At 33.3% G+C, this 23,699-nt stretch overlaps 1 protein-coding gene across 3 annotated transcripts in view; it reads right to left on the bottom strand.

Annotated features, from left to right (window-relative positions):
• Positions 1–940: 940 nt before the first annotated feature.
• LOC125075780 (protein bric-a-brac 1-like) overlaps positions 941–23,699 on the bottom strand; it is a 250,614-nt gene continuing 227,855 nt past the window's right edge. Inside the window, exons 3-6 of one of the 3 annotated variants that reach the window (XM_047687530.1) lie at positions 14,595–14,652; positions 7,280–7,546; positions 5,907–6,073; positions 941–5,584 (exon numbers count right to left, since the gene is read on the bottom strand). In XM_047687530.1, coding sequence (XP_047543486.1) covers positions 5,096–5,584; positions 5,907–6,073; positions 7,280–7,546; positions 14,595–14,652 — 981 coding nt within the window. In that variant the 3' untranslated portion in view covers positions 941–5,095. Of the gene's footprint in view, positions 5,585–5,906; positions 6,074–7,279; positions 7,547–13,060; positions 13,851–14,594; positions 14,653–23,699 lie in introns of those variants that run through there. The other 2 variants (XM_047687531.1, XM_047687533.1) reach the window with 2 other exon arrangements.

The following is a 23,699-nucleotide window of genomic DNA, read 5'->3' as shown; positions in this document are numbered from 1 at the left end:
AATCATTAATTTTATAATATCCCTTAGCATACAAGTTCCTTAATGATTCTGTTAAATTTTGCAATTACAAGTACTAGTAGGTAGTCATCAGGAAACAATTTAGTTACCTTGTCAGATAATAGTCATAGTTCCGGCTAATAGGGGTGACCTACGACAGTTTTTATAGATTCACATTGGAAGAAACGTATTAAAAGAGACATTAAAAAAATCTCACCCAGTTAGTAGTTTTGATGTGAATCTTAAAATATAAATAAATTTAGAATTTATAAGAATTAATTTAATGCGTGATGATGTAGGTAATAAGGATAATTTTAATTGTAATCAACTATAATTAATTTATTGATAAGCAATTAATTATACAATTGCGCAACGTGCATGCTTTGAGACAATTGAAAAGAAACTTTTTGTTATAAATCTTGTCATGGCAATTATTGAAATTCGGTGATCATGAAACATAATATTATTCTTAGCGATCTAAAATCAATATTAAATAATGTTAAAATTATTAATTTATTCCATTATTATCTAACTTGATTTTTTTTCAAAGAACGAAAGATGTCATTTAATTTGATATATTCGGTGGCATAGCAATCGTAGGGCAAGGCAGTACGGAGCGCCAGGGCCTTGTAAGTTAAGGCCTCCTATCCATACATAATATCCATACATATGAAGAAGAAGAAAAAAAAGAAAATCGTCTATAGGTATATTCTAATGTATATAAAATCAACTTGTAGTTAATTTACTTAAATTCTCATAGCATGCGCTGTTTACCTAAGCACGCCTCTACTAGGCATTTTGTTTTGAAGTTTATAATTTTGTAACTGTCATAGATGTGTACAAATGTTATTTATTGGTACACGTAACAAACGAAACAAAAAAAATAATAAAATATACTTATAACTGATATGACGGAATTTTTTGTTTAAATAAAACCACATTATTTTCTCTATTTTTATATATTCATTCAGACAACGGTACACTGTGACAATAACAAACTTAAAATGTAATTGATACACATACTACATAATAATTGATCTGATGAACTGTTACTAAATGATTTTGAATCTGTTATATGATACTGTCAACTACACGGTACACGGGTAGACATTTAGTTATATCGAAGAAATACACCAATTTTATAATTGTACTTAATGAAATACGAGAGACAGGCTAATTTAGGCGCTCAGTGTTCACTGTCCGATTACAAATAATACAAGAATTTACTGGCCAAGTTAATAATCTTGTTGCTCCTTAACCTAAAATGTGAAATTTGACATATTCATAAGAAATTAAAAACTTATCGATAAATAAAAACTTTGCACAGACAAATAATTCATAAACAATAGATAGGTACCTCGTTGTTAATAACTATTTTCAGAAAACGATCGGACAACGAACACGCCATATATCATACTTCAGTTTATAATCTCTGATCACATTTAAAACATCCATTTACCCGGTAATTATTCCAGGAACACAAGTTGTTGAAAAATAAACCTTAACAACAATAATTGCATTTAACATAACCGTATAACGATATTAACTATCGTGAAATGAATTAAAATAAGGTTATAACTAAAATCTTTACATTTTTAAATTATATTTTTATCACTCCTGTGCATTCAAACAAATCTAAGAGAGAAAAAAAATCTGTTATTCGTAGTGACACCAACTTAATATTGAGTCTTAACATACTATACACTAAATAACTAACTAATATGATGTTTAGTTCATCGTTTGAAATATCATCAAAAATAGGACTTCAGTTAAAACTAAAATGCAAAAATTTTTACTGGCTTCATAAGTATAAGGTGATGTCTTCACGAATAGTAGGTACCTTCAAATTAACACGAATCTCAAATATGAAAACACGGAGCATTAACATATACACGGAAATACAAAAGAAATCGTCATAATTACACAGGAATAATAAAAATGTCTCCAGTACATTCTGTAATAATAAGCTATAGGTACAAAATCAATTGATAGATCAAAAAGCGAATGATATTTCTAACAAGTACATACTATTTTATAATTTAATCGATACCCACGGGAAAAGTTTCTACTTAAAACTAAACAGTCACATGTAATACAATACTTTGAAATAAAAACTTTTTGGTTGCTCAGCAGGTAAGGAAAGTAAATACTTTGAGCCCAAAATGGCGGAAGGATTTTGTAACTAAAAAAAATAATAAATAATTAATAATAAAACAGTAATAGTGCAAGTTACATGTTGCAAAACAATGTTGTTCTTTACAATAAAAATATGAATATATTTATTTTATCACAAAAGTATATAAAAAGAATATATTATCGGACTTGGAAAAATTGTCATGCAATGCAGCACACGGTGCGTGTCGCCAGTAATGATTTAAATAGCTAAAATATAAATTAATAAAGTATCGAATAAAATCGCCTCGTTAGGTGTAGGTATAATATCACTACATACAAGTAATCTTTACTTAACTATCACGAAAATAATATAGTCACTTATATTTTATGTAATCGAAATGTATAGGTACTTTCAATCCAATACAATAAATTAATTAGGTAATGTTTATTATCATAACTACGAAATCCAAATGTGATGCAAACCGAACTTCAGTTCAAACAAATGGCACATTGCACGTATGCATTGTTTTCTGATATTTTTATTTATAAAGAAAATATAATAGAATTAATTTTGACGCCGAATAATCAGCTAACGCTTGCCTGTCAGGGTAATACCACATCGGCCAAATATATAATTTTATGTATATTTTTTACTATATAATAGTCATATGTATTTAATTTTTATATAATAATTTTGAATTTTTATTAATCTTACTTTTAATAGTTAAGCACGTTCAGTGCGGTCGAGCGGCGGCGCGGCGCGGGTGCGCACGCGTCGCTAACATCACGCCGCGCCGCCGCGGGCCGCTTCCAGCCGATCATCGCCGCACCCGTTCCAACACTTACCGTGGTCAAAAATTTGGAAGGCACTTTCTACTTTTTTTCAAAAATTTTAATTTACTTTTTGAACACATTAGCCTAAACTTACACAATAGAAAATATGCGTAGTAACATTTACCAAATTTACGCAATTCATCCGAAACGTATAGGCCGTTTATATAATTTTTATTTTTTTTTAAATTTTACCTATAGTTAACTTTATTTCCAAAAGGATAGCCAAAAGTTTCAACACTAGATCTGAATCGCAAATGTATTTTTAATAATTTGGTCTCATTTTATACACTAATTTCCAAACTTTAACCGAACCAGATAATCCAAATTCCAAACAATAGTGAGATATCAAGGCCACTTGAAGACTTATTTTAAACATGCTTCACGAGCTAGTTCTGCGACGAGACTCGCGCGGACGGAGCGCGGCGCAGCGCACGCCGTGGCCGGTAGGTACCGGACCGAACCGGGCCTGTTAGCAGTCCGCGCTCCGCCTTCCCCCTCAATTGTTAAATGTGATAACGCCAACGAATGTCGCCAACAATATCTAAATCATGGTATACCCCTTACGGCAAGAAGATTTGTATACTACGATTTTTTTCCCGCCGAAAGTGTGAATCAAAATAACATTGTATTCAGGAGAGGTGTTAAAACAAATTTGTACATATACACCTTAATACATGTATTCACGCTAACAACGTTCGTGGGAACGATACTGTGATGCCGGCCTGCCGGGTCGGGTCACCGGAGCGTGACGGGCGTAACCCCGCGGCCGGAGTCGCCAGCGTGAATGATGAATACTACAAATAGTTACACAGCTAATCTAAGTTAATTGAAATGTATACTCTAAGTTACACAATAGGTAGGTCAGCAGACGCTCGAATGAATGACATCCAACGCTTGGCGATTTCTGTGTTCCTAAACCTAATGGGCAAGCCGATGTTCCTCCTAACATTAACCAATGAATCTGATATAACGATTAAAATCCATTAAGATTTGCAATATTTAAAATGTGATAACAACACTAGTCGACTCGAGTCTTCTTGTATAGACAGAGATAGCCATCCCTTAGGCGTTTCGTATTGAAGGCGAAATACACTGGAGATATTTCGAAAAAGTCTGACGGAAGTCGAGTCGACGGTAGTTATGCTATCGTTTCCATAATCTAACATCTACATATTAATGCTCGATAAACGCACGAGGAACTTTAGACACAAAAAGCTGAGCGACATCGATATAATATTAATTGAAGTCAATGCGGAGAGGTCGGTCGAGCCCCGAACATCTAATTTAGCCTAACATTTGGAACAATCACTACTGGCTAAGGATACATCTATGTTACATTTGGCGATCACTAAGTCTACCGAACGTGGTGGAGTCCCTGCACGACAAACATGCACGAGTAACAGACTCGGGGGAGGCCGCAAGCATCACACCACATCGTGCTAAAGAGAAATTGACATCGACCTGACGATTAAATGGAACATACATCTATGCTTTATGTAAAGATAACATCTAGAGCTAATTTATATTCATGATTTTCTCTTACGCATACACATGTAGGTAGCTGATTTATAATGAATAGGTATACCAAACAGTCTTTTGAATCCGGCCAAATGTTTTTAATTTTGATACCTCTACGTTCACAGATGGATCTAAGACGTTTATAAGCTTACAAGTAATTAGTTAGTCCTACTATGAGCGCGGCGGCGGCGGCGAACATCTGTCGCGCCGCCCGCGCTCTCCTCCGTCCATTTACCAAAAAATATATACTCGAAGTATGTAATCGAAGCATACATAAACGACAATGTATATTGAAAATAATAATTATTATTAAACTAAAAATATTCCTTCATAATAATAATACGAAATTCGTAACTAAACAACAAGCAATTTATTGCACAGCGAGTCCATTTTAAATAATTAATTAAATGTGATAAAATAATGCCGATACAATCATATTGATTAAATACTTCCGTCTCTGCGCAGCGAGGGAAGCGCTCGCGCTCCCGCTCCGACTGCGCGAGGAGTCCCGCTCCCGCTCCGCTTAAAAGTAGCCAACAGAGTTGCGGTTCGGGACGAAGTAAGGATAAGCGGGCAGCGGCGGGGGGATGCCGACTGGCGTATGAGCCGGCGCCGCGCCCGCGGCCTCGCTTCAGATGTTCTCCGCACGGGCCTCCGCCGGAGGCGGCTCCATCTTGACTGGAAGCGGTGTCGACAAATCCTTGCCGTTCTTAGCGATCGAAACCGGTGTTTTAGGCGGGCCCATGTCAGTTATCTCAGCGACGACGTCACGTTCTCCATAGCGGCTGTCAGGACGGGGTGAAGCAAAGGGGCGGAACGGATCTGCAGGCTTCGGTGGTTCCAGAGCGTGGCCAGGTGGTGGTGGTGAGCAGAGTGGTGATTCTAGTCCGGCAGAGAGCGGCGAGGGTAGACGTGGTGACTGAAGGGGCAACGGGGGCAGTCCGAGGTGCGGCGGGTGGTCGGGTGGTCGTTGAGCAGCAACCACCATATTGCACATCTGGCGACGAAGACCATGTGCCACGGCAGCCACGGCAGCAGCGGCAGCTGCATTTGGAGATACGCCACCCTCGCGCCCATTGCCGCATGCAACAGGGTACGCGTTCTGCACGTTCATACCATCCTGTAACACGCATGCGCCAACATGGTTAGCCGCTTAACAATTAGTGACAGTTTTTCGCATAGTTACAAATATGATAAATTCGCTGATTTTAAAACAAATTTTACAAAAACATTTAAAACGTTACATACATCGTTTACCAGAAGAAATAATGGTACATCAATTAAATCTATAATAAAATTCGCTAAGGCAGTAATATTAATATAAGTACGCAAAGCACGCTCGCAAGTGAAAATATAAAAATGATTAACGGGCATAATATCACACGCATTAACAATGTCAAGAGCGAACCATTGGGGACGTTCGCACGGGGTTCAATACTGACCGTGATGGCAGGATAGACGGGGAGCACCTCCTCCTTGATGTGATGCGTGGAGTGTGGAGCGTGCGAGTCTCTGAAGACCACGGCACGAATCACACCGCGGATGTGCTCGTCTGGCCATACTCCCAGCAGGATGCGCTGAGGCCTTCCGCGACCTTTTGGTCTCAAATCTGCAATGAGTCACAACCGTAAAGCGTGAACAGACAAAGCACAACCACAAAATTGACTGAGGTTACTTGTTATGCTATGACAAAAATTATTGAATCCGATAATTGATGTCGTAACGAACAGTAACAAACTCAATAACATGTTAGCTTTATAATATTCTCAAATTCTCCACGACAAAGAAACATTTCATTCGTTAAATTCAAATAATTCTTTGATCGTATCAGGGGTAATCTTTGCAATATAAAACCGTTAATATTATTTAACACAATATGTAATCGAAATTAATTTAGCATTAATAGATTTCCCTATATTGAAGAGGTACCTCAGGAGAATATGAAAGTAGATTGTTACTTAATAATACTTAAGCTAAATTCGCAAGATAACATGTTTCAAATCGCAATGTCAAGTTTTAGACAATGTTCGCATATATAAACAATTCGCAATGCAAAATATAAATACTCATCATCATAATATAAAAGACGGTAGTTTTAAAAATCTTCAAAGTAATTCACGGGTTTCCGATTTTTCCTTAAGCCAGAAATATCAATCACAACTCAACATCGAACGTAAGTAAGTTTTCTCATTAGTCCGTTAGATGCTAGTGTCGTAAGGTAGAGTTTTCAATGTATCAGGTTCCCGTAGACCTAATACGAAATCTGAGTTCGTAATCCAATGTAGGCATTAAAAATTCTCTGTCGTCGCCAGGTCCAATCAGAAACCCGTGGCATTGGCTTAGCGAGTAGCAAATGAATGTTGTATTTCAGATATTCGTTCAGAAATGTTTTTACTACTATTTTCTACATGCACTTGTATAAATTGGATTTGAGAAAATTATTTTTTCCAACATGATTGATGTATTATCAACATTATCTCGACGTTAATAATAAATTAATCTTTTGAATTAAAATTAAAATCTGTATCGATTTTATGACAAGATTTATCGAATCATTAGAAGTAAACGAGAGGTGGTGATATAGATAACTTGATCACGTAATTTAGTAAATGAGTTGGAAATTAAAGTTTTTAGAAACTCAATTTACATACGGTTTCAGAGAGATTAAGCAATGGCGAACTCGAATAACTTTATTACCAAACATGGAATGAATTATTAAAACACGTCTTTTAATTATTATAAGGTGACCAATCTAGATTGTTAGAATTATACAAATTTCATTTGCTATTAACATAATGGTTGAGGAGTCACGTACCTGCACCGCCATCAGCGCTGGGTCCCAGCATGTTATGGACTCGGTTGGCGTAGAGAACGAACGTTGGGTATGGTATATCGTATTTCCTTGCAGCTTGAGACAGGGACAGTCCTTCCTTCAGTACGGAGAATATGGCTTCAGCCATGGTCTCAGGGCGCCAAGACTTGAGTGGGCCGCGTTCGCGGAATCTTAGGTTGTGTACGAGGCTCTGGTTCGTATTCCAGCACTTCTGCCACATCGACTGCAGCTGATACTGGTAGCTATCTGCTGGAAATGAAAACATTCTTTTTATAATAGTTGTAAATTTAGTTTTATGTCTGACAGTATCATTACACGACAATGGCAATCTTACTTATAGAAAAAAAAGTAATCATATTAGTTTGAGATTAATAACTGTGACATCGTGAAATTTAGCACATATAATTTGTTTTTTTTTTAATGGGGAAGGTTTTTAAACTATCCGATTTATCTCGTCACTAGATGGCACTGCAAGCATATCAACTTCAACTGTGGCAATTGGTGAAAATTTTAGCACAGTTGATATTTCAATGTAAGTCTTATCGGTAAATAGTTTACTAACACATTTGAAGAGGCATGGCAATGCATTTTTGATAGTAGGTAGTATATATATGTGTATTTATATACTGTACATATCATTGTATTGTCATTTTGTGTCAATAATCAATTTTACAAAGGCATATATATGAGCTTTATTTAATAAACTACCTCTAAAACATAATCAATCGGAGGTATACAAGACACATTATAAATAAATAAAAAACGTGCAAAATAATACGAAATCTAATATACTGACCTCCTGAAGATATCTGTAATAAATAGGAATATAATGATTATAGCAAAAAAAAAACAACATTATTTAATCAGTAAACTGTATTTTTTCAGAAAAGAAAAAATATAAAATATGTCTACGATTTCGTTTAAATGAAGCCGGCAAAGTTTATGTAGATTTGTCGAATTAAACTTCGTAAACTTTGCCAGATCATACCTTTCATAGTAAGATTTTAGTTTAGCAAACATTTTTCTTATTTTCTAGATATTTATAGAACACTTATTATATCTAATGTACATGAAATGTACACAGTATTTGTTGTTTTAAACAGAGAAAAGATAAAGTGTACGATCATAGTCGCATAAAAAACATATAATATCTAGAAAATGGAAAAATATATTGAATTTAACATAACAGAATAGAATTACAGACGCTTGGCTTTCAAGACAAGCTTTATTTTATCACAATCGTATCGTAACAAAACGAAAAACGTAGATCTTACACAAAGTTCGCTTATTTTATTCCGAACAATATTTTTTGGATTAATCAAATTATATTTAATTTAATTATATTTAAACATTGTGAGGAAACCTGCCTATTACGAAAGAGATTCTGAGAATATCGCTTCAGGCTCCATAAGTCTGCAGTGAAGCGAATCGTGGGCTAGGCTCCCAATTGCAGCTCCGCTTTAAAGGAGGAGCTCTGCTCGCGAAATTTATCTCAAATGTAATAACGGTATTATATATATATATATCCTTGGAATAAATAAAATAAGCTTATAACATTAAGTACATGGAGTATTATTTCAGTTTTTGTTTAAACAAAATGACAAATTAATTTAATAAGATACGATATAAAGTTTTTCTAAAGAGTATTGATTAAAAGTGAAATTCTATAATTAAACATTTTTTTTAATCAACAGAAGTTATATAACGCAAAAACTTCTTAATAGAAGTTGTAGTTTCCGTCAATATCGCATACAAATTTACAAACATCGCAACGTTAATATAAGTATTTATATAAAAAATGTAGGTATGTATTACCACCATAATAGCATAACAATATAACTTGCTATTTTATGACATATTCCTTAATAATTGAGTGTTCAAAAAATTTGACACCTATCACTACGGTACGCATTCATAATAAAATGAACCATGTAAATATTTGACATTTGCGAAAAAATATAAATCAACGTTGAAACCTATCGTATATAATCTTAATATGAGCAAATAATAATAATAATATTGTAGTAAATTACTATATCTAAAATATGATCTTAATTCGGTATACAAACTAAATTAAAATCGTAATGTATACTCGCATATTTATTGAAGTTTAATAAACGAGTTGAGCTGTAACGATTGTTGCAAAAATTATCGATTAATTATATCGATATTTCTGAATAAAAAAAATTACGAGTGAAAGTTATTCGAAACTGCAGTTGGTTTGCATGTAATTGTAAGCAGTAAACAAAGAAAGTGATGTGTCTTTTAATTGTAATATTGATGAGAAACTATATTAAATAATAATACATTAACTCCATCTAATAAGTTTAGACAGTTGTTAGTTTTCATATTTGAAATCGCTTCGTGTTTCATCCAACAGTGCTTTTGATTTGCTTTATATGTGATTGTTATTGTTATTCTGCCTATGTTTAATGAAATACTACATTAATATAAATTCATACAGTGATATTATGTGACACTATAAATTTGAATTCGTGATATATAAGAATAATGTTTGAAAGTTATTGTGCCAATGTCATTTTCAATCTGTTACCTCTATTTCTGACGTTTCGGTTGGAATGTTTGTATTAAAATTAATGATATATATATTTTTTTTAAAAAACGTTTTTCAACGTCGACTAATTAAACATGTAAAACAAAGACCGCTTAGTCCCATAAACAATTTAAATGTAACTTTGGTTACCTACAATTTTTTTTTTGAATACGATTCGAGTGTTGTATTACAAGTTAAAAACATCGCAACTATTATAATAAGTCAAGATATGATTTCGCTAAATTAATATTATCTTAATTAAAAATCGTATCATCGCGGTTCTAGTGGTAACATATTTCAATATTTTAATTGTCTCGAGTCTGCACATGGAACTGCCTTCAGTGGCCTCTCGAATTATATACGCAATTAAAGACGGAATTTGATTTTATCTCAATAGTAAACTGCACAAGTTTTGATTGCGATTACAATTACAAGCTTTTATTTAGCTTCACTTGTTACTAAGGCGGGTCGGATTTCCACATGATTGAGTGATTTTTAAATGAAATTCCAATAAAACGATAGCGCTTGTACTTGGGATGTATTTGACACTCTTAAGTTGACTTGTCCCTTCATCCGCGTATGAGTCGGGAGAGGGGGGATTTGTTAGGTACCCTATGTCCTTTTTAGTACCCCTGAGATAGAGTCAAAGGTGTGAGACGTTTTGAATAAATTAATTTTCCAATTTATTTTATTATTCAGGCTGGCAATACAATACAATAAAAATGCAAGGCACAAGGGACTTATCATCTCAGTACCCAAGGTTGGTGAAGCATTGGATGAATGTAAGGAATAATCAAAAGTCTATGGTCAGTGACGACCACTTATCATCAGGTGACCCATAGGCTCGTCCACCTACCTACGCTATATAAAAGAAACCGGACGTGATCTGTGGAAATTATATTTTTAGGGTTTAGAACTAAATTTTAACACTAATTGTAAGCTGACGTTTTGATTTGTTTTCATGATATTATTCTTTTGCAGGACGAAAGACCATACTAGTATTTTTATCGTAAATTCTCCGTCACATTATTCACCACATTCATCCATTCGATCACGGATCTGTCAACTTTAAAAATCTTTTTTTTGTTCCATACTATATAATATTAAATATACTCATACTACATGATTCCTTCGACTTTATTTGTCTTTTTAAAAAAAAACGATGTCATAATATTTATTCCTAGAAATCTTTTTTTCGTTTAACATTGTGAAAATTATAGTAGTCAAAATAATTACATAAAAATCAATAACATACGTTTTTTAATTGTATTTCTTTGTTTTAACTGTATTGCATCTGTATCTGTGTAGTACTGACGTTACATGACATTACATGACATGACATGACACGGATCAGTTAAGCAATCAATGTCTATCTTGTTAATGAACTTGGCTATTACTAATACGAGATGCACCAAAGATAACAGCCTCTTGTTCCTTAAATTAATATGTACTGCCTAACCGTATATGTCTCGATTGTGTTACATGATAACCGAGTCCATTTATTATTCGCCCTGTCACTCCCCCGATGTCGGATGTAGGGGTGAAATAATGTGAATGCTTACGTATGATGTATTCGGAAGTGGATTGACAGAATTTAATTAACTACAATATTTAAATATCGAAGAACAATAAATAGCAATTCTTATTGAAAGACCGATGCTAAGGATTTATTCATATGGTTCTTTTTTGAATCTGGAACGATCGTTTTTTTTTGTTCGTTTCGGAAAACGTCGGCTGTTGATAGTAGATTTAGCCGTCAAAGGAGAAACGAGAATACGTTGCTGTTGCTCCAATTATTATAATTATCATTAACCTTCGATATATACCTAAGCGTAAAATATTACATGGAGCTTGATGCCTTGTATACATTCTTTAAATAAATTGAAATAAAATAATCTTTGTTTTTACTAATTGTTTATTGTAAAAATCGTTATAGCCCAAGTTTCGTTTTAAGGGTCGTCTTCCGTTCGAGGAACTATTATAGTACAGGTGGTCCCGTATGTCTCGTTCCCTTCACTATTTATCAACGAGGCAATATTTTCGACTTTATGCTAACGACAGAAGAGTAAACCTGAATGGTTCTTGTTACCTTTTATTATTTGTGTGTTTTTAAACAATATGTTACAACGACGGTCGAATTTAATTTGTTTTGATAGAGAACTATAGTATCTATATTAAGCACTGGCAATACAAATATTTAACAAATAGAAAAAAGATTAAAACTTTATACAAAAATATGCACAGTTTTTTTTCTTAAAATAGTGTTCTTATTATGATATTAAATTCTATAAATGCTTGAGTATAAATTTGTATATAAATGGTTTTTAAATTATGAGCACCCAATTTAAACTACTAATATTATTAAGTATTTTCTTTAGACCTATATCTATATAATTTATTAAGAATAATTGAAAAGTACTGACAGTTCAATTATTCTTTATTGGGAAGAAATGTGTCATAAAATTTAACTAATGGTATTTCTTATAACATAGAAGATATTTTAATATTATAACACAACAGAATAAGGCACGTATTACCTAATAAGTACATAATTATATATGATTACTTGTAAACTAACAGCAATTTTAATAATAATCAGTCAAATTCAAATTGCGTTATTATATAAACTTACATTATATTTAAGTACAATTACGGCGTGATTATTCCATTTTCAAATCTATTATTCTATCAATAATATTTCTAAAGATCAAACACTTCCGCGGAAGTTTTATAGAATTAATTGTTCTTTGTTATTCTTTCTGATCGTTACCAACTCTCACCTATAATAATTTAAAAAATCATAGTTTCTTATGCCTTAATTTATGATTTTATAGGACAGCCTTAAAATTCTCTATTCATATTCTGAATAATATATAAGAGTATTCGAAAAAACTTTTACTGAATTAAGCATTTTACGTTTAATAATTAATCGGTAACGAAAAAGTAACAAAACGCTGGAAAGTTATTTCCATTCGCCAAAATTATTAATGCAACTGTTGGCCGTGAGGTTGGTTTGATTGCATTATAAAATTATTGACTAGGGGACCCCCTAGCTACAAATACGGAAAATTCGATAGATTGAAACTTAACTTGGTTAGAAATATGTATAAAATACACTTTAACTTTCTGAATCATTTTTTTTTTCGTTTTATTGATAAGCCGACAATTTTTCTCTGTTACAAGGTACAGGGGAAGATTGACAAGAAAGAGTATAGTCATCGTTTTAAAAACATTTGACGATTTAATTAATTTTATAACAGAATAATAGGCTTGAACAAAGATCTATTTTAAAGTCACAGTTACTAAAAAATATTGAAATACGATTAAGACTTCATACGTTAAATGAAAATTAACAGATTGTCCAGGATTGTAATGAATCCATAACACGTTTTAGTATTTTTTAAATTAATATATAATTCTTCTATAGTTTCGTAAAGCATGTGTCTCTTACCTCCCACACTTCCCTTATACGTGATATGTTTAAAATATTACTACATAAAAATATTATTATTTTAAAGATCAATTAAGATTCATCATCGGTATGGTGTTCAGTTTTAACTTTCGAACTTTTCGTTTTGGTTGACCCCTCGTAATAGAGCGATACTATGGAATGCTTTTTACAGAATGCCCACCACCATCTAAAACCAGTAAGACCTATGAACACAAAACTTGGATCTCTGCTTCGTCTTAGTTTTTCGACAAAAACCAGAACTTCAGCTAGTGATTTTTTAGTTCGCCGATTATATGGCGAGACGCTTGTCTCGCAACAGAAGTCTAATACGGCCCTTTCCTCGCTACTAAGTAACCCTGCCTCGTCTAGTACTGCCATTCTCTTAGATTTTCCTAATATATTATCGTACAGTGTCCCTTTAGGTATTCCATAGTGTGTAGCTGCTTGCGTAAACCTCATTCGCTGCGTGACGACCGCTTGTATCGCTTCTTGGAGTTGACTCTGCGTCCATGTGGGAGCTTTCAGCTTGAGTGTATGACCGTGGAATTCTGATTGACAGATAAAAGCAAGAACGCCACGTATAAACAAACTATCTATAATCCGTACCAATAAAGAGTCTCTTCGTAAGATAAATAGTTGTTACAAAGCTTCATAGATTTCTATTATTAGGTCTCACGTGAGAAATTTGAACATTGTAGTAATGTTTGTCCATCGGGGGAGTATCGCTGTGTATTATAAACAATAAAATAGCTGTGTAATAAAACTACAATATAATTAATGGTTTTTACAATTGCGAGCGATGAAATTGCGGCATATGTTCACTAGATTACTACCCGGAATAGTATCATTTTAAACAATAAAGAATTGACGCTGTAAATAATGGGAGTCATAGTTTTCCTAGACAGAATTTTCTCACGCCCCGACTGACGGTACTTTAGTTGTTACTTGTATGTGAATAATGTTACTACATTATTTGTACGGATTATGATAATGCAATAGAATAGAAAAATATTACAAAGTGCTACGTGCAAAATAATAAGTTATTGATCACGCAACCGGGATTATACAACTGTTTACAATTGAATAACATTTTTACATAAGAATTGTGAAATAATTTTAATTGAAATAGTATATATTATATTGTAACACGCATTTAACACTCGTGTGTAAAATACGTACGTTCAAAATAATTAATCTCGATTGCGAGAACACGAACGGAATAAATTATTAAAAACATACATAAGTGCGGAACGTAATTTTAAAATGAGATAATACCAGAACATTTAACTGACCTGCAATCGAAGATGTAGAAGCGCCGAGCCAAGCGTGAGAGTTCTCGAGCAATTTTGCCTGTGGACAAAAAACATTTTGTTAATTACATTATAGATAAAATCAGACATAGACTTTTATGACATACTCAAATCCTATTGGTAATATACGAATAAGAAATTAAATCCCAGTGGTTAGAACGCGTGCATCTTAACCGATGATTTCGGGTTCGAACCCAGGCAAGCACCACTGTATTTTCATGTGCTTAATTTGTGTTTATAATTCATCTCGTGCTCAGCGGTGAAGGAAAACATCGTGAGGAAACCTGCATAGGTCGAATTTCAACGAAATTCTGCCACTGTATTCCACCGACCGTGCAGCGTGGTGGAATATGCTCCAAACCTTATCCTCAAAGGGAGGGAGGCCTTAGCCCAGCAGTGGGAAATTTACAGGCTGCTAACGTAAGAAATTAAATTACTTACGTACAAATGCAAGAGTTATGTGCAATATTATAGTTATATTATGGTAAGGTTAGGTACATATACCTATAAAATATAACGAATATAATTGTTTTCGTCGTAGTTTCATTCTTATAAATACGTTGTGTTACTTTAAAATATTTATTTCTGTTGTTTTCTTAATAAATTAAAATTAAATCAGAATAAAGACTACATTAAATAATAAATTTTAAACAAACATATGCCAGTTGTTGCAAATGTCAGGCGCAAGCTTTTTGTAATTTTTAGGTAAACATTAAAATTTCGCTGATGAAGGTAACCGCAGAGCACTTTTAAATACGTCCACAATGTCATTTTTGTACGATGCTATGTGTCACTGACGCTGCCGGGTTGTTCCCGAAAACAGCGACATCTTGTGGCGTATCAGAACAAACATTTTGACATTATAAATTCCATGATAACAGTTTACACAATTTTCGATGCGAGCGAAATAATTGTAACCATTATATATTTTATATACGTTTGTAGTACACGTAGGTACGATGTTACAGAACAGGGCTGGCAGTTACCGAAAAATTACCTTATGCTTCTCGGGAATCGACTCCGGCAGGGGTAATATCGTTTATATTTACATAATTCAGCACATGCCGTGGTATTGATATTATATTTAGGTATAAATTGTTTGCCCGCGCGTACCTAATAATATTATGGGCAAGTCGCTCGCGCGGCGCGTTCATAAATCTATTTTATCGTACGCGAGCAATAAATTTTATTTTGGGATCTTTAATTCTTTGTTATTGAATTGGATTTTAGTGTTTTATTCGGGTAAACAAACAATACATCGGAACGTTTCAACCGGTACTTAGGGCACGTGCGCACGATTGCGACTCGCCGCGCGGCTCGGCGTCGCGCGTCAACCTAATACAATCTTTTATTTGTAGATTCTATTGTTACTCATTTACAGCTGCCCATTACAAGGCGCTTTTGTCTGCATTCACAATTAAAACTTCGATAATGTTTAGTTGTAGCGAGGCACAAAGAATGCCGCTCTTTGCGAAGGCGATTTACTGTTTCAATGTAAATAAACCCGACGGAACGATAGGCGGGAATACAGTAGCATTAGATAAAATGTCCGATCGTAAACTTCCTGTTCGAGATCGGGAGGTATAAATTAATGAATCGATCTTTTCATCTCGCCGTTACAAATGCTCTTGCACACTGCGCCGTGGAATGTCTATGAAAAAATAGTTAGGAACAAGATGACCTACTTACATATGTATGCATTGTTCAAGGGAAGTACAAGGGATATTAAATCATCCAAAAAACTATAAAGCAATCGAAGATTAGTTTAAGAAACAAAATAAAAAATAATCACTTTCATTATTTCCTCTATAATCGATATGACATTTAACACATCCGATATAAAAGATTTGTCGTGTATATTTGATGTATTATTAAATCGTAAAGCCTTTTTTGCGAATATTCCGTATTTTTCCTCTATAATTCAAAGTGCACTATACAACACCTGGGCTTGGATAAATCCCCTTAATAAAAAAAATGAAAAAAGAAACTAGTGTGCAATTCTACCAGATAAAACCTCCGAAAATAATCCTCGCATAAATGAATGTATCAAATAATATGTATACGGGGCTGGCCAGTAAAATTATTGCCAACTTTCTAATAGTCAGTAAGAAAGAAACGGTAAATGACTGTAAATAGTTGGCGGGGTTAAGGGACTGGAGGGGAAGACCTTGAAATTCATTACTAAGCGTAATTGATTGAATAGTGTTTGGATTTGATATAAAATTATAATATTTTTGTATATTCAAATTGCCAAATTAACATCTCACAGTTATAGGTATATAACATAATAAAAATTCAGAACATTTCGATTAGATATTCATAAATGCGTAGTTACAAATTCTAGTTGCGATTCTACTAAGGGAAATAATTATAGTTATAACAACAAATGTATTGAAAATATTATTAGACAATACCGTAATCTATTTGAATTTCATAGTTAATAAACACTTATTTATAATTGCGTTTTAACTTGACATCCTTTAATAATTCGTAAGTCCTGGTCGTTTAGGTTTATTTTGATGACAAAATACTCATACAACAGAGAGGGTTGTTTGCAAATTAGCTTAAAGTGTTTTTGAACTGTAACTTTATAACAATACGGTTTTAAATACTTTGCATATATTGTTTGTATGGTCGACGTATATTTCTAATAGTTCATTTCTATTTCGTGATTATAATTGTTCGATGTGACTGCTACAACGTGTTTAGCTCGACGCAACTTGTATTTTAATTACAATGTCACATTTCTCGAATAAATACATGATATTAGCGTATAATACAAACATCATAATTTATATTGAATTATTTTCATATACATTTCGTATATAATATTTATTATATTTAATGACGTGACTAGTTTGATCTCGTTTTGCTGATTTACAATTCATCGGGACAAGATATTCTCTAAATTATACATTATTAATAATATGTGTACTAATAATGACACATGGATTTGTTTGGACAAAATGTTGCCATAAAAAATATTATATTTTAAACATTGTATTAATACGTAAATTTTATTATCTCTACGTTATCTCGCATCACGGGGGGGAAGCGCGTAAAGCGTTTTTCCAGCGAGAAAAAAAAAAAAAAAAAGGCCAATAATATATATGTACCTACAACAGAAGTTATAAATGAAGATTAGGACTATAAATAATAATTTTGAATTCAGGTATAAAATTTTAAATGCATTAATTTTAAAATAAGCATTTATCAAATATTGAATATGATGTCGGAATTGTCGATTGTACTTTTTCATAACAACATTGATGGTCTGCTATACTAAACGGTTCGTAGAGCAAGGTCATAAGGTGATCGCTGACTACATCGGCATAAATTGATCTCAATTCGAATTAATAATATTTCCTCTTGATATTTTAATTAGTACAACGCTGTGGTCAGTGTTGACTGATATCGTTAATTCTAGATATTACCAACGAGAACATGAAATACTTGCTTGTCACGGCAATTGTCTAAATTTAAAGCGGACGAAATTGCGAAGCACAACTTCACTTTTATTAATATTATATTCCACAACCATATCCTAGCCAGGCTGCGTTCTCTGATATAAAGTTTAATATTAAAAAAGAGTCTCATCATTTATTAGATTACAAAAAGCGTCGATACCGTTTTGTTCTTGAATATTTTGTGCAAAGCGATCTCAAGAATGTACGAGTAGCCAATAATCTTATAGATGCTGACGATCGTTCGTTACGATATTGAAATAGAAGTGAAGTTTGACTATTTTTTCAATGATATAGACAAAATTGTCAGAATAGGCCGTATCCCAAACAACAAAATAACATTTTAATATGTTAAATTTCCTTTTTAATCGAATTAGTTGTTAGAAAAATAAATGATACTTATTTCTTTGAAATATATGAATAATAATTGTATGTTTATTTACTTTGTCGCCAATTAGTTAAAAAAACGAACATTTTAATCGGTTTGCATAAGGCCGGCGCCAGCCCCCACCACCCACATTATAGAGCCTAACGTCTAAATGATACTCCCCTTATAATAATGGTTTCAACGACCTCTGCAAAGCAATCGACGAACGCTGTACATATAATCAAAATGTGAAAACATACTATAAATGAGCGTTTATCGTTTAATTTTAAATCGAAATTGCTTTATTTTTTTAAACAATCTAGGAATGCGCTATTTTATGCCAAGAATATGTATGATGTAAAATATTTCTTAAATTTTTGAAAGTATGTTTCACTTTGTAAAGATAAATAATATTTTATTGAGGGAAATCGGTTTGTTTCATGATTTCGGCAAATATAATTCCACTGGTTCATCTCGGCTCTCCTCTGAACCGTATAAGGATTGTAATAGTGTTATCATTACACCAATCAAGTGAATTATATAAATGTCTATACAGACGAGATTACACAAAGCGGCCGCTAAACACGATGTTATTAAATAAAGATACATAGTTTTGATAACCGAGAAACGAAGAATGTTGAGAGGCGAATAGCATTACCGACTTCCCAGTCTCAAATGAGTATAATATACCTCTTATTACATTATCCTATTTTACCGGCTACTGGTCCATGTGAAACTTATTGCGTACGGAGTACGGAACGCCGTAATGTACTTCCGTATTACGAAAATTACCATCATGTATGTAGAATTACCATAATACGAATTATTCACGAAAATATTACACGTTAATATTACAACATTACCTTATAAATGAATAATGACTATATTGAATTCGTCATTGAAATCATTAATTTACGGTTGAAACGCGAAAGTCACAGATGACAACAGATGACACGGCGTTGAAATGGAATATAGCCCCGTAACAGATAGCAAGCAGACTCATCGAAGCGTAGTCGTTAATGAATAAAAAGCAACTGAACAGTGAATAGTTATTTAACACGTTCCTTCCATTTCAATAAATCGTACGAGCATTTCAAGAGTCCCACCGAGCAGCCGCAGCCGTACAAACAAGTGTTAAGTAGTACCTATAAAAAACGGGGTGGTATTATTATCGATTTCAATTTGTTGAGACACTTAAGCCGTTTCCACATTACGGGTGATTCATTTGTGTTACGAGATGGCGAAGAATGGGGAGGCGAGGATCTACTGCGAAGGATAAAACTAATCACACATCCTCTCGACGGAGGTGGGACGTGGTTGCAGTGACGGCGGGGAGGTTAAAAAGTAACATCCTGGACGCAGATCTCTTTATTGACTAACTGACTGGCAATGGTCGCGTGGAATAGTTATTAGTAAAAAAAATCTAATTTTAACATTTAGTATTTTATACGTAATCATTGTCTCTGTAGGGTTATTCCCTATGAATAAAAATATACCCAGCATCGTTTGTATAGTTAAAAATAAAATGTATCACATTGAAAGGAACAACTGTATATTTAGCGGCGTATCGTTCGTCGCGGCGTGACCGCGACCGTGCCCGCTGCCGCCCGCAGTGTGGCCGCACGTCGCCGCACCGCCTCTGCATTATCCATTTCCACATTACTGTCTTTTTGTTCCACGTTTGATTGTTTAAGCGTGCGTCGATGTGGTACCCAATGGTTATTTTTTTTTTCTATAGCGCTTTCACTTGAAATGGCTTCAGTCAATTGTGAAATATGTTGCTCTTATTGTTTCAGAAGAACAATAACTGCCTTCATTTTATATGTTTACAGTGTCTAAAGGCTTGATAGGCACTTTTCTATTCCACCCTCCTATTTGCCATTGTTGCACTGTTTCTAGTGCTATCGCTGTGCCTACGTGGGACACTATTCATGTGTATTTCATTCATTAATAATTTGCTATTTTAATTCTTATTTTATCGTTACCCGTCTAATCATACATGATATTGTAAAGTTAGATAAAAAAAAAATACATGCATTTTTTGAGTTTCCATATTTAAAATTAATTCCAATTATATCGGCTATTCTATTAGTCCTTGGTCATCATAGTACACTACCTTCGTAAAACTACTAACAAAACAATCTGCTGTATATAAACCATATGATATATTCTAAGGAGTACGTCATAATGTGTCGTAATTTGAGGGTAAAATCATTGATCAACCGAAATGAGAAACTTACATTTTCAATTTCACCCGTTTCATTTCGTAAGTAGGTAATGATTTTTCAAAAACACTATACCGTTTTTCTTTTACTCATAAAGAGAACGCCTGCATTATATATTTTAAACATTGAAAAGGGTTCTTTACAAACTTTCATCCATAATTTTAATAATTAAATCGTTATCCCTATATTGTCTATTAATTTTTAATTACAATGTAAAAAATCTGTAAAATTACTATATGGAAACTCAATAAAAATAATTGACCAACATTAAATAAAATCGTATTAAATTAAACTAATTGCAATTTTATTCGATACACTATTTTTATATATTTATTAAGTTACTGTACCTGAGTATCATTAACACATCTTTTTTAATAAGCAACAATTGAGAGAATTTATAAGAATACTTTTGGAATAATAAGAACGCATCTTGGCTATTTCTAAATTAAAAAAAAAATGAGTTTCTTCTTTGTTTTTATTTTTCGAATCAGTTGTTATTTTTTACTAAGTATTTGTAACACTTCGACGTTGAATAAATATAGATTTAGAAGAATTCCAAAAGATCTCTGAGAACACATGTCTTATACATTCACTTTGGAATGACATCATATTTATAACTGCGTACTTTTTAGTGTTACCAGTCTTAAATTAATGTTTATCAAGTATTCTAATACAAAATGTGTTATTTATAACATTTAATGGTAAGTTATTACACCTAAGTGGCATTTATTTGTTTATTATGTACTTTGGAAAATAACGCAATGTAAGCACAGATAATTTTCCACGGTCACTGTTGTATTTATCGAATGTTTTATTCCACTGGATGTGCTATTATGTCCTGCTCATTACAAAATAACGTTATAAATGCAACCGTTGTTTTGTTATAAGAAACGTTTATTATTTAAAACGTGATATTAAATTCAAGTCAGTTGTGGTTTACTAGGTTTCGGGGGTATTGTTTAAATTTTTAACTAGCAACCCTGTTTCTAGTGTTTGCTCGTATAATATTCTAAATTCGTTACGTCTTTTGAATGATTAATGTATGTTAATATAAAATTTTATATGAATATATATCAAGTGACAGAATTATTATTATAATATTAAAATATGTAATTTATAAATTATAATACGCACGAAATCATACATAAAATTTTAACTTTGTTAATTGAAAAATATTAAATGTTCCTATTCAATTAACTTTCACACTCTTTATATATAATATTATCAATAAATAAAAAGTAGAGAATAAGTAATCATTTTAATAATTAAAATAAGTAGTTCATTGAATATGATTGTTCGATAACCGGTTATAACTACAAATTTAAGTTTAACTCAATTCGCCAAGAACAAAACGATTAATTTTTAACTTAAATCTCATAAATAATCAAATGTTTTAAGTAAACCATAAACGGGACTCCGTTCTGGCGGAAGCTAGCACGCGTGTTTTTAGACGAGAAGTTTACGAAACAACACACTGTTGGGCACACAAAAGTTTTAATTCTTCGCATTAATTACAGCGCTGTCGTATCTGCAAAGTCAAATATTAGTGAGCGCTGGTACTTATGCAAAACGAGTAAGATTTTATTTAACTTCGGCGTAGTTTTGGCGCTGGTGACGATGTAAGCAAGACAAACATGTTAATTATCACCCCGGTCTCCTCTCGGCCCCCTCCACCGCCCCCGAACGGTCCCCCGACACCCTAACACTCCCAATTATTACGGCAGCGACCGGGCGCAATGACTGAATTATTTACTGCCAACTTTGTCGAACATTTGTTTTTAATTTAAAACGACTTTTATACCTACGTAGAAATTATAACAGAGATATATTATGCATTGCGAAGGCTGAACCTGGCATGATGTGGATAGAACGAACTGAATAAGTAATGTACAAGTTCCGTATTATGTCCCGTATGAAATATTTATACAGCGCTCTTTATTTCGGCACCCGTATGGGAAAACTTGCCGTTCACAAATTATTTAGTTATGTTGACATCGTGTGATCGTTACACATTAAATAGTCACAGGACGAGCAAGTAAATAATTGCTAGTCGCGTTCCTTAACACGCAATTTGCACGCTCGTAAAAAATATAAATTATTAATAGAGAAAAAACATGTATATTTCATTATTTATAAACGACTTCCTAATAAAATGTTGTATTTATGTTATGTATACTCCTTTCCAGTGATGGATGGAAAATCATTGGAAAATACAAATCTTTAGACCGGGCGGCGCTTATCGCATCGCAGAAGCAAAGTCGCGGTCCGCGTCGGAAGGTCGCGTTCATTATGCACAACGCGACTACGTAACATACGAATCGCAGCTACCAATTTGTTCATAATTCCCCCGAGGTACACGCATTAGTGATTTACGTTTAGTCAGGTACTTTCGATGTGGTAGTCGCAAATATGCAGGTGAAAAGCCTGGCGATAGCCCATGAATACGGAAAGGTAGAGCGGCTATGAATGTTGTGGTGTCACTCATTTGTCTAATTCAGAAAACAAGTTAACGTTAGCGAGCTTCATTAGCCTCTAGATTCGCGTCGTTAATGATATTTATAGTTTTTGTGTAAACTAGACAAGTACACATGTGACTGAAAATGCATTTTCTTTTGTTAGATTCTACAAGCATTACATAATTTATTATTATAGCAAGTAATGTAAGACACATTACAGCAACCGAATACATTATTATTTATTTTCGAATAGAACAATGATATTAATATTAAATACAATGAATTTGATAATTTATTTTGAAATATAAGAAAACGTAGCTTCATGAAAACAACCGTGAGTCACGGCCACATTTATTAGTACAAAATTAAACGATAACACAATTACTAACAGTCCACATATACCTACGTAACAGCCGAGAAAATTTTCGCCCGCATCTGTTTATAATTAATTTAGAACATTAATACTGCATTTTACGACTCAATGTCTATTGTTTTGTTTTCATATATACGCTTTGAGCATAGCGTGCCATTATGTTTTGTTAAATTAAAATCGGCGCTCCGCTATACCCATATTC

Source organism: Vanessa atalanta, chromosome Z, assembly GCF_905147765.1.
Source record: "Vanessa atalanta chromosome Z, ilVanAtal1.2, whole genome shotgun sequence".
NCBI classification, from domain to species: domain Eukaryota; kingdom Metazoa; phylum Arthropoda; class Insecta; order Lepidoptera; family Nymphalidae; genus Vanessa; species Vanessa atalanta.
This window is presented reverse-complemented; position numbering and strand designations above follow the sequence as displayed.